Below are 13,475 nucleotides of genomic sequence, written 5' to 3'. Positions count from 1 at the left end.
AGGACCAAGTACCCACGGATGAGCCCTGAGAACTCTTAAACCAACATGGATTCTTCCTCCTTATGTTGTATTGTCGTGAACCAATCACAGCAATGCAGCAGTTATTCATACAGTCAGGCACGGTGACCCGTAGCTTTTAATCCAATCACTCTCAAGGCAAAGGCAGCTAGATCTCTGAGGTTGAGACCAGCCTGGTCTACATGTGAGTCTTAGGCCAGCCAAGGGCTACATAGTGAGACACTGCCTCAAAAAAACAACCAACCAAACCAGCTTACTAATCCGTCTACTTTCAAACCAGCCTTCTCCTTGCCATCTCCCCACAACATCCCAGCTCCATAATACTCAACTATAAATTCCTCACATAGTAAGTTTATTTGTTGTCTTTTGAGGAAGTTTTTCATTTCTATTTATTTTGAGAAGTATAAAAAGTATATGTAGAATTTTTAGTATAGAAAAGTCATTTTATTTAAAAAAACAAAACAAAACAGTTTCAATGGCCTTGATAGGCTGCCCAATGTTTTGTTGACACTCTGACTGTAGTAAGTAAACCTGGGCCACAAAAGGAAGGCCTAGCCAAAACCACATCTCAAAGAAAGACACTAAGGACCAGAAAAGTCATGTTTCTTACAAACTGCTGCTCTGCCTGCACTAGAATTAGAACTCAGCCTAACTGTACACTGACATTCAGTACCCCTGAATTCCTTAAAAGGAAAAGTATATTCAATAGATTATAAAAAAAATAAATAAAATAATCACTACTTTCCAAGGCGAGCTCACAATGAAACATCTATCTGCATCTCTCTGACTATAATGCTCACTCACAAAAATTTTATAAAATATCTTAATTCTCCACTGGGTCTCTTTTCTTTTCTTTTCTTTTCCTTTCTTTCTTTCTTTCTTTCTTTCTTTCTCTTTTTTTCCTTTCTTTCTTTTTTTTTTTTATTTTTATTTTTATTTTTTTTTGGTTTTTGGAGACAGGGTTTCTCTGTGTGGCCCTGGCTGTCCTGGAACTCACTCTGTAGACCAGGCTGGCCTCGAACTCAGTCACTGGGTCATTTTAAAAAGCAACCTAGAGGATAGTATCATCTTCTTAGCTAAACTATAACTAGAGACTAGCACTGATCTTTGATGTCCCTAACATTTGTTATAGTTCTCTATAATGTCATCTTCCTCTCCCTCATTCAAAGTATACTGTAATACCCTACATAAGACAGAATCACAGTTTGATACACTTAGAAGTGGCATTACTAGTCCTTCCTTGAAATATTCTTTCAACTGGTACCATTTGGCAATATGTCATATTGCTAGTTCAGAACCTCTTAATAATGAAAGGCATATGTCCCCCTCAAGTCCCCCCAAATGAGATTAAAGGCATGTGCCATCACGCCCAGCAAAAAAAAAAAAAAAAAAGTAATAATACATTTTAACCAACAGCTCACAGTCTGAAAAGCCAGGAAAGCAGTCCAGTGAATAATCTCTTGATGCAAGAAAATTAAAAGTGGAACTCCTTATCTTGAGGGTAATTTCATAAGACTGAAACACATTAAATATCTTATCTACAACATTTTGTAGGTCTTCTAATTTCTTACTTGGGAATTTATCTCTTTTCTAGAAACTATTCTTCCTCCCTCCCCAGATCCTACTTTACTGTAAGACAGAAATTGTTTAGATGGACTGTATTTGCAGCTTATAATTTTCATAATATATTATTAATCCCTTCCTCGTTTCAAATCAATCTGCTTTAAAGCTTAAGAATTTATAAACATATCTAGGTTTATCTGAAGACCCTGAAAATTATCATAAAAGGCAAGGCTACAAGTCATTTCTTGGAACTGAAATCCACCCATTTCCTTTATCTAAATGATGGAATGGCAATGTTCAATAGCAAAAAGAACTGGTTTCCTTCTCTGGTACTGCCACTTACTATCAGTATAATCTTGAGAGACTTAATTACCCTTTTTAAGTCTTGTAGTGGCTATTCCTGGTTGTCAACTTGACTATATCTGGAATGAACTACAGTCTAGAATTGGAAGGCTCACCTATGATCCTAATTTGGAGGCTCAGAGATATAAGTTTCTGACCTGGATCTTGGCATGGAGACCTTGAAGCATAGTGGCTAAGACAAGGAGATCTCCCGGGTTCAAGATCATTTGGGATTAAAGGCATGGATGCACACACCTTTAATCTGGGCTACACCCTCTGCTGGAGATCCACAAGCCAATAATCTGGGCCACACCCTCGGTTAGAGACCTACAGCCTTTAATCTGGACTACACTCTCTGCTGGAGATATATAAGGACATTGGAAGAAGGAAGACTCTCACTCTTCCTTGCCTGCTTGATTTGTGGGACTGAGAAACTGCTAGGTCCTTGGACTTCCATCCACAGCTGCTGCTGATCATTGTTGGGGAGTTGGACTATAGACTGTAAGTCATTAACAAATTCCCTAACTATATAAAGACTATCCATACGTTCTGTGACTCTAGAGAACCCAAACTAATACAAGTCTCAACTTTCTTATGTGTAAAATAAAGAAAAATCACATGAAACCCCACACAGGCGTATATGAACAGAAAATACCACAACAGTGCTTGGTGCATAGCAGACAGTTACTAAATGTAGGCTTACTTCCTTAAGTATTTACACATATAAATAAGAACAGAAACACCAGGGCTCAAGAGAAGCCTTAGTGGCTAAAAATGCTTACTGCCTTTCCAGAGGATCCAAGTTCAGTTCCCAACACCCAAGTTTGGAGGCTTTAACTCCAGCTCCAGGGCTCTGATACCCTCTTCTGACCGCCATAGCCACTCCCACACAACAGAGTCACACAAAGACAGAAGTGAAAATTTTTGTTATAAAATAACTTATTTGAGAAAATTGTACAAAAGTGTTTTTAGATCAAACAAAATTGGGGGGTGGGAATGTATAGTAGCTAAAAGTACCTAAAGTTATATTGGTAAAAATCTCTTAGTCGCCCCTGGTTCTGGAAAGACTGAATGCAACAGTATAGGGGAATACCAGAACAGGGAAGTGGGAAGGAGTAGATGGAGGAACAGGGGGAGGGAAGAGGGCTTATGGGACTTATGGGGAGTGGGGACCCAGAAAAGGGGAAATCATTTGATATGTAAATAAAGAATACATCGAATAAAAATAAATAAATAAAATCTCTTAGTCAAAAATGCATACCATACTGAGAAAATACAATAACTTTACTGTTAGAAATAGGAAGGATAGTTTCTATTGAAACTTACAAATGAGAATAATTCTAAATCACAGGATAGTCTAACTGCAAACTGCCGAAGATTACAAGGCTTCTCTTCTCCCCTTTCTCAAAGCTTGGCTCATTCTCGCTTTTCTACAACTTTGTTGATTTCCTAAGGTAGAAACAATGGCTCTGAACTCAGAGTGTCTGCCATGGCTCCTGGCTCAGCTCCTCACTGGCTCCTCCTTGAGACTCCACCCGCTCTGTGGGGCTGGGCTCCAGGGAAGCTGTCAAAGGGCGTTAGACAGGATCAGATCACTAGAAGCAAGTATCCTAAGGACAAAATTTATATTTGATTTGATTTTGTGCTTACTAAAGCATTTAGGCACCTTACACACTAAGTGAAGACTCCATAAATACATATTGAGAATTAACTTCAGTGAGATGACAACATTGACACATCTATCCTGAAGTAGTAAATATAAATAATAACTACTTATGATAAAGCTGCAGAGCCTAAAACACTTAGTCCCTGCTTATGAAACAGGCTTGCTGTCCTCTGTCCTAGAGGTGAAAAGCTTGGTTTATTCACAGTCTGCATACAAAACCTAGTTTCTATCATTTATTATATTTGGTGTTTCACAAAAACTCTATTAAACACAAATAAGCAAACTTGGGGGTTCTGTTTGGTGGGGGTGATAGGCACATCACTACACATGTGGAGAGTCAGTGGTCAACTCATGGACTCTGGTCTTCTACTTCCCCTATGTGAGTCTTGGGGATGGGAAATTACTCAAATGTCCCACTACCTTGAATAAACACGCGCGCGCGCACACACACACACACACACACACACACACACAAACCAAAAACAGAAAACTAGTAAAGTAGCTCACCACATTGCAGCTGCCACCGCTGATTTTTTTTAAATAACATAAAAATTGTTTAAAAATTCTCTGTTGCATTTATTCTCCCTAACAGTATAAGTAGTAAATAACTATCATCTAGATAGATACAAATTGCCTAAGTATTATAAAATGCTAAAACATGTCTTGAAACTGTATCACTTGAATTTAAGATAGACAATGATTGTTCCAGAGGGGTGGGGTGGGTGGAATCTTCTCAAGGAGTGATTGAGTTCTTCTCAAAGAGTGCTGGGATTTAAGGAGTACACAACTATGCCTGGACACAATAACTGTTTTTAGTAATTACATGAATACCATCTTCCAAGTACAAGTATGTTTTCAAGTACCTAGAAAACATACATTTGAGGTGCTTACATAAATATGAATATAAATAATTTTGATAATGTATCTGTTACTTTTCTTGTTGCTATATCCAAGGATAACAACTTAAGCATGGTGGCACATGTCTGCAAACCTAGCACTCTGCAGGTGGAATCAAGAGGTTCAGCAGAAATATACTCAATGGTGGAAGGATTCGTGGTGGTCTGAGGGTGTACAGTCCATCCTGACAGGAAAGGCTTGGTGGTACAGGGAAGAGGAGGCAGCTAATCACAAGGAATCGACAGTCAGGAAGTGGAAAGATGAAAGCTGCCACTTGGAACACCTTCTCCTTATTTGGTTCAGGACTCATCTCATGGGCTGTCCACATCAGGGTAGGTTCCCCTCCTCAGTTAACACTCTCTGAAAACTACCACACAGACACCCCCACAGATGTGTTTCCTGGAAGACCTAAATCTAAGGAAGCCAAAAGTGGAGATTAACCATCAAAGATACAATAACAAACTATAATAAAAACTTGTATAACTTTCTAAGCAATAAATAGGAGACAAATTTTCCTACGACAAAAGAGAAATGGGTCAGGGAAGGCTCTGAACCTGGGTTCAGAAGACCTGGGTCTTCAAAATTAAAGGAGGAATTTATTCAGCGAAGAATACTAGTCAGAAGAGAAAGAGTTTAACATGTCATAGAAGTAGTTTTCGTAAGGGAAATGGAAACCCACATTAACCACAGCATGGGGGGTAATGTGTACTCCAAAGGATGGAAAACACAGCTGGGCAAGCCACTGAGGAACGGGGCATGAACAGCCCTGTATCCCACCCTGACTAAAGTCTAGAGCTGGTTTGAGAACAGGAGTGGCCTTGTGGCTAATCTGGGCTGTAACGAGTAACTGGTGGCAGTGTGGTGTTTGGAGAGTGTGAGCTATCAAGGCAAAGAGACCACTGTTAAAGAGTGTGACAACAGGTGATCCTCTGCTACAGAGGAGAAACGATCAAAACTAAGAGATCAACAATGAAAAGAGCCAGAAATAAATCTGAAACCTAAACCTGGGTGGTTCATGGTCAGAATTAAAGGTGGAAGTAGAGTTGATCGCTTATCAAGACATGGAAATAGCAGGAAAACCGGCTTGTTTGGGGACAGATCGATAACACTTAAATTTCAGAGAAGTTAAATTTTTGTGGTTTTGTTTATAGGACTCATTGAAAGGCAACAGGAAATTCTTACTCTGTATCTCTTGAGAAAATCATTCTTCTCATCCCTTCCTATTCCAAAATAACATTTCTGTTCCTTATACTTATTGCATATCAAGTACTAACATAGATAGATGCTGGCCAGTCACACCAAACCATAAATATAACTTATAATATGGTAAAGCAAGATCAAAATCAAGGATGAATACGCAATAGAGAACCCATGTGATTCCCAGGACAAGTGTCCAAGTATGTTAAAATATGTTTTAGATGTTAATGGAAAAACTGGAGACTCCCATCATTTGGGAGGAACAAATGCTTGCTAATACATAAGGTTTTAGCTAATACATTGATAGGTTTTAGCCTTTAGGTAGTGGTTATAATGAAACATAGGTGGCTAATTGTCTTACATGTAATAAATTATGCTTTCTGGAAAAGTAACAGAATTCAAAGCTACCACTTCAAGCTGTGCTTTATTTAAATATTTAAGTATTGGCAATATTCTCTTCCTAACTAAAGTTTCTTTCCTCCTTTTCAACTAGAAGCAATTTTGCTAGGAACGCATTGGACAACACCCTCTATCAAACAACTGTAGAATATTATTTTATCAAAGGTAACTACAAACATATTTTACCTGATCCATTTAGCCTTGCATATAGATGAACGAACATCACATCTTAGTCCATTAACAATAAGCCTCGTGAGGAAAGGAGAACTATTTGGTAAGCACAGAAGCAGAGGTATATTCTACAATTTACATAAAAGTACATTTCAGTAAATTTAGTAAAATGAAAAGATTTCTCTTAATTTCTAATAAATATTACTGTCTACTTTTTTTTTCTTCCATTTTTGTTTTTGTTTTTCAAGAAACTGTGTCTCTGTGCAGTCCTGGGTGTCCTGGAACTAGATCTGTAGTCAGGATGACCTCGAACTCACAGAGGTCAGCCCGCCTCTGCCTCCCAAGTGCTGAGGGCTTACACCATCTGCTCACTGTCTAATTCTTTTCTCTTCTTTCCTTTTTTTTTTTCCCCCGAGACAGGGTTTCTCTGTGAGGGCTTGGGCTGTTCTGGAATTGGCTCTGTCAACCAGGCTGACGGTTTTCAAGGACATTTTTTCCCTTTCCTAATACTTACACTTTTGTCAGTTTCCCATTATTTTCAGTTACCATTATCAATAATCTTGTCTTCTACCCCATTGGTTTGATTTAGACCAAGTACTCTCAATAGGGTCAACATGGATGCCTCAGGGACCTTCTGAAAATGCTGTGAAGCCCTTTTGAGCTTCCACAATCATTAAGTAAGAGGAAGGATATTTTGTGGACCGTGGATTTCAGAAGTCCTAACGTGCAAGGCCAGCCAACACAGAAATAAAGAACCATTGCTAACTCTTCAAGTTTTACAAGATACCAGTGACATTAAGTCAACAGCCAGTTTCCGGCCATCTTTGTTTCGATAGCTTTCAACCATTTATACCGCTTCTATTCTGTTTTAGTACAGACTTCATTTTCTGTAAGTTAATTTACCCTGTAAACTGAGGAGACATTTGTAACAGTTTACCTCAGAGTGTTCACCTTTTGGGGAAAAAAATTTAAAAATAACAACAGGATGCCAATATTCGATAGGCCAGGAAGTAAGAAGGCTGAGGCAGGAGGATCAAGAACTCCAGGCCAGCCTAGGCTATACAAGCAAGAAGCGAGTCCTAAACAAACAAACAAGCAAAAAAAAAAAAAAAACCAAAAACCCGAAAGGCTTGCATTTGTAGCTGTTACACATATAACTGCTGCAATACGAGAGCAATACGATCACTTCATTGCATTTACAAATCCAAACCGCATTTACAAATCCAAACAGCTACTTGTTACTAAGTCTTTACTTCACCTTTATGTTTCAATTTGACTACTATATTGATTTTTTTAAAAACTTTAATTTCATGGCAAGATATCACTAGGAAGTTTTTAAAAGTTCCTGTTCTAGAAACAACAGTAGCGTGGACTAGTGAAGACTCATACACAATTTAGCAACCCTGAGGCTGGCTATTAAAGAGAGCTCCTAACGTATGGTCCTACAGATATGAGCCAGCAGGGTGACTCAGCCGGTGGAGGTGCTGACCGACCTCAGTTCGATCCCCGGGACCCACGGGATGGAAGGAAAGAACCCACTTCCTTGGGCCTGAATAAACCGCATGCACTTTCTAACTGGACCCAGGTGGAGTGCTCCAGACTTTGGGGGATGCTAGAGAAGGACCTCTTCCGCCTCCCTTCGCTGGGTCCTAACTGTTCTCACGCATCTTCACGCCGTGGTTCTTAACTACTTTTCCCCTCTACCCAGCGGGACCCATGGGTCTCTTCACTGGATAATCGCGGGCCTGTTCTGTGGTTCGTGTCACTTTGGGGAGACAGCCTGTGTACCACGTCGGGCACAGGAAGCCTCTGGGCTTAGCCGAGGCGCCGGGCGAGCGGGTGGGAGTGGGAGGTCTTGGGGTTTAGGGGTGCGGGACAGTGGCGGCCCGCAGACTCACCGCGGTGTGGTCGATGTCGGCGTCCGGCCTTTGGGCAGAAGGAGGCAGGTATTCGGCATAGCGCAGCCCCTCTCTGGAGGTCACGCCGCCACCGGTAGCCATAGCACTGTAGGACTCCCTCCGAGGACGCACTGAGTTGACTACGAGGCGTCCACCGGGACAAACTAGTGCGGACGGGTTAGGTTCGCGCTCTAAAAAGCTGTTCAGTTTTACTAGTGGAGACCTGGCTGCAGAGAGTCTGGTTCTCACTCCACCTCCCCGATAAACCTACCTTGTCAAGCTAGCCCTTAAAGGGCCTTGTATGTATGTATGTATGTATGTATGTATGTATGTATGTATGTATGTATGTATTTAGGTCTCCTGGGGCGGGACGTGTCTTGCCACCCTCCACTACAACCACCAAGCCTGAAAAGGCGGTGCCTAGGTCTACCTTGCGTTTCCTTTAAAACCAGGAAGGAAGGAAGGAAGGAAGGAAGGAAGGAAGGAAGGAAGGAAGGGAGGGAGGGAGGGAGGGAGGGAGGGAGGGAGGGAGAGAGAGAGAGAGAGAGAGAGAGAGAGAGAGAGAGAGAGAGAGAGTCCAAAGTACCGCGATGGTGCACACGATGGTGTCTGGGAGTAGACAAGGCTGGAACTTCCTAACTAACTTGACCTTCCCAGCCAGAAATGAATAAGATTTCATATATTAGTGAAGTTACTGGGAAGAAACTGATGATCGAGTAATGAGCTCAACGCAGATGATTTTGAGTTAATTTAAATACAGAAAGACTTACTTCATTATTAATTTTTAGGTCAAGCGTTGGCAAACAGATCTTAGACAATAATGGAAGCTAATATGCTCTCTAACCCCTGTACCAGCTTGGCGGCTGTTTTGCCCTTTATACACTTTGCAATCTAGCCTACAAGAAGGTTGGGTGGTTTTTTGTTTTTTTTTTTTTTTCATTTTTACATTAAAAGTTGTAAGAACCTATTAATTCAGCCATATATTAATATTATTATCATGCTTAGGGTGTGAAGTCATTTAGAATCAGGAAGGGAAGATTACACGACACTCCGTGCTAGCACCATATACCAGAGTACGAACAAGCATGCTAGGTTGACTGCAAATAAAAGCAGAAGCAGCGTCAGTTTACAGAAAGGAACAAGGACAGTCACAAAGGTTTCCTTGGAGGCTCAGCCACTGATACCGTTCAGAAAGGGACATGGGTTTTGTTTTAGTTAGAAGAAGAAAAGGGTCAGAAATTCCACATGGAAATAAACACCAGGACTTGAAACGGTGATATGTAATAATGTGCTACAAGTACTTCAGAACTCTTCAGAAACACAGCTTTATTGTATAAAGTACTTTTATTAAGTCAATCCACAATTATTTGTGATCAAACCAAATGAACTGGATTGAAGCCTACATATCATTATAATTCATCATGAGTTTGTTCAATGTATTCAACTTATTGAGCATATGTCAAGTTTCAGGCACAGTGCTGGGCGACTGTGCCTTTAGCATCAAGTAAACAAATAAGGTCACCGAGTCCTTGGAGTTACAGTCTAAGGGAGGCTAATGGTGTATCCTAGCAGCTGGACCCTAACAGTCATAGGCTGCTAGCCTGAAGCAAACAAGCAATTAGAGCAAGACCGGAGTGAGCCAGCTCTTTTTAGAACAGTGCACCTGCTCAGGGGCTGGGGAGAAGCTTCCAAAGCAGAAGCCAGGAGAAAAAAAGGGGGCTGGGGTGGAAAACACTGCAGAAGAGAGGGCAGCAAGGAGGGCAGTCTGCTGCATTTTAGGTCAGACTGGTCTATGGAGAGTGCATTACCAGCTGCTTACAGACTTTACTGAACTTCCTTCCATTGCATCCCCAGTGACTACTCAGCTCTCAGCCTTCGGTTCTTTAGTAAGCTCAACTTTACCAGCAAGAAAGATAAAAACAAACGCAGTGAAATCCTTTCCTGTCCACTCAAGGATCACTTCTGGGTACGGTGAGTTTAAAAGTGAGTTTAGCTCTACTCTCTTTCCCAGCTTCCTTAAGAAAGAAGATAAATAGCTGAGTGTAGTGGATGACACATTTGATCTCAGCACCTGGAGGCAGAGGCGGGAGGATTTCTGTGAGTTCCGGCCAGGTCGGTCTGGCATACAAAAAGAGTTTCAGGACCACAAGGGCTACACAGAGAAACCCTGTCTCAAACAAACAAACAGAAATAAAGATAAATGTTTTGTGAAAAATAAAAGTGTGTTAAATTTCTATTGGTTTTCTCTTAATTAATTTTACTTTCTCAAAGTCAGATTATAGTATGTTCTATGGACCTTGTAAAACAAAAGCAGAGATAGGTAATATATTTTGGAAACATCTCAGTAAAAAGTTTAACATTTTGTTAGAATTTTCAGGAAAAGAACACACATCTTAACCTCTCTGTGCCTGATTCCTCAATGATAAATTTATTAGCATTATCACCTCCACTATATGCAATAAATGAGTCAGTTTTGTAGCCATCTTAGAATGATGACTATTATGGGTTGGATGGTAAGTACCCTCCCAAAAGGTTTTGGTTCCCGTGAGTGGATCCAATCATTGAGAAGCCAGTGGATCACGAAGGCACTAAACTAAGCAATGGATCAATCCACTGATGGGTTCACAATTTGACACTATTGTTGGAAACTCTGAGGTAGGGTCTAGTTGGATGAAGAATGTCACGGGATTGGGCTGGGCTTATGTCTTATGTAAGGCTGACTGGCTTCTCTCTTGCTCCTTGGCTATGCGGAAGTGAGCATCCCCTTCCAACACAAGCTTACACTTGGTCTTCCCCACTGTAGGCCTATAGTAATAGGTCTAGCCAACCATAAAAGAAGCTCCTGGAGACGTCTTTGGTATTTGTCAGAAGAACAAAAAAAGAACTTAATTAATTGTCTGGAATCTAGTAAGTTATTCAAACATGTTCCTTACTATTTCTTCTTTTACAGTTTCATATGTAAGTATACTGTATTTACATAGTTTCTACTCCTCCAACTATTCCATGCCCCCCACACCCTCAAATCTATGACCTCTTCTTCTATAATTAACATTATTTTGTACACACACACACCATCCAGTTAGTGTTGTCAGTATGTAGATATGTTTATGCCTGACTATTTTATCATCTTTCATGAAGCTTGTCCTTAGAGAAAACTGATTCTCCTACCCTCACAATCCAAGAGCTCCCTCCGGCTTTGCAATCAGTGGGTAGCCTTATTAAATTTCCCCCCGCCCACATTGGCAGGTTGATTGGTGTGGTCTTTGGCAGGCGCCTCTATTGATGAGAGTTCATGGGTGCTACATCACTGTCAAATCCAGAAGACACTATCGTGCAGCAATTATCCCAATCCTCTGGCTCTTACGATCTTGCTGCTCCAACTTCTAGAATATTCCCTGAGCCTTCAGCACCAAGATTTTATTGGTGCAGATGTCTCACTTATGGCTAGGTACCCCAGAGTTACTTATGCTCTGCCTTTTGACATGTTGTGGATCTCTATAGTATCCTCTGATGATCCGTCTTTGATGAGGGCTGAGAGCTACACTAATCTATAATGTAAGGATAAGTACTTAGAGGGTGTTGGATTCCATAGCTGCCTGCAGCTATTACGACTGGGTTGCTGGAACAGAAGCTGAGGGATGGATAGGGAAGGGGGGAAAAGAAAAATGGCCAAGACAATATTCACTGATCAAAGATGGAAACTTTAATGGTGACAGACCTTTTAACAGTTTGGGCAAACCCTTCCCCCCCAGACTCCAGGCTGAGTTCCGGTGGAAGTTGTCTAGCTTCTCTTGGAGGTCCTCGTTTTGACTGCTCTGGCAGCTGGGTGGGTCACCTGCAATTCAGGAATTCCTAGACCTGGAGAAACAATGAACTTAACCTTTACTTCGAGCACTCCACCCTAGGCGGAGCAGGATCCTGGCTATCTGGGAGAAGTTAACCTTGACCATAGTCAAGTACACTCTTAGCACTCTACCCAAAGATAAAAATTCCTGCTTTAACCTACTTCCCTATTATGTCCTAATTGCAGATTCCTGCCCGAAGCCTGGGATTGTCCTTGACCAAAGTCAAACTCCTACCAAGTGCATGACTGCTCCAATATGGCTCTGTACAAGAGGGCTGTTAGATACTATAACTTTGGTAGCAGGTCCTCTAGAATCTACATCTTTAGTCATGGGCTCTTGGCTAGGTTTACATTACCAAGCACAAGCACCCTCCTCTTGAGCAGGCTGTAAGTACAGTTAGACACAGAGAGTAACCCTGAAGATATAAGTGTCTCTATTGTTTTTCTGGTCTAGTCATTGTTGTGGTTCACAGGCTTTGGAGCTAGGTAAGACTTGGATAGCAACTTCCAATAAGATGGACACTAGACCTCGGGGAGGAGGCTTCCAGGTTGGTAGCAGCTTGAGTGCTTCTGAAAGGACCAAGGTAATTCAGTTTTGTCTTAAACTATACCATGTGCCCTCTGCCCTACTTAGCTTGTACCAGCCCCCTACACCCTTCCCAGGTAAAGTGCAAGAACTAGCCATGGCTGATCAGTTCCTTGGGGGCAGAGACACAGACAATCCCTTTGGAAGAGTTGCCAGTATTGCCCCCTTTTTTCTTCTTGTGTGATTTTTTTGTTGTTGTTTGGTTGTTTTTTGTTTTGTTTTATTTTTTCTTAAAAGGACCTTCAATTAGCTTTAGAAATCCATGGTAAACAAACTGTTCCTGCTTGACTTGTACTGCATGACCCAACTTTCTAAGTCCTGTGGCCTTTTTAGCAACAGTGTCTTACCTTCAAGTTCTAGCAGGTAACCAAGGGGGATAGCAGTAACCTATATTGTTGGGAGCGTGTGTACAATTACTTGGGAGAGAAAAAGACCCTGCATTCTGTGTGTCTTAGTTTCTTGTCTATTGCTGGGACAAAGCGCCATGATCAAGATAATTTATAAAAAGAAAGCATTTGATTGTGCCTACAGTTTCAGAGGGTTAGGCATGGCAAAAGGAACAGCTCAGCACCCACATCTTGAACTGCAAGTAGGCGGCAGAGAGGCACACTGGAAATTGGAAACCTCAAAGCCCACCTACAGTGGCACACCTCTTCCAAAAGGACCATGCCTCCTAATCCTTCCCAAATAGTTCTACCAACTAGAGACCAAATATTCAAACATTTGGATCTATGAGAGCCATTCTCATTGAAACTACTACACTATAGTCATCATCATCATCATCATCATAGCAATAACAATAATAATGTAAAACAAAAAACATTAAAAGTAATAGAGGAAAACACTCAACATGCAACACCAACCTCTATATGTGAATCACAAGTCCAAGGCCAT

At 41.1% G+C, this 13,475-nt stretch overlaps 1 protein-coding gene across 1 annotated transcript in view; it reads right to left on the bottom strand.

Moving 5' to 3' along the window:
• Positions 1-8,387, bottom strand: part of Dnajc15 (DnaJ heat shock protein family (Hsp40) member C15) — a 68,886-nt gene extending 60,499 nt beyond the window's left edge. The window contains exon 1 of the mRNA XM_052190898.1: positions 8,152-8,387. Coding sequence (XP_052046858.1) covers positions 8,152-8,253 — 102 coding nt within the window. The 5' untranslated portion in view covers positions 8,254-8,387. The remainder of the gene's footprint in view (positions 1-8,151) is intronic.
• Between the last annotated feature and the right edge of the window lie 5,088 nt (positions 8,388-13,475).

This window comes from Apodemus sylvaticus, chromosome 8 (assembly GCF_947179515.1).
Source record: "Apodemus sylvaticus chromosome 8, mApoSyl1.1, whole genome shotgun sequence".
In the NCBI taxonomy this organism is placed as follows: Eukaryota; Metazoa; Chordata; class Mammalia; order Rodentia; family Muridae; genus Apodemus; species Apodemus sylvaticus.
This window is presented reverse-complemented; position numbering and strand designations above follow the sequence as displayed.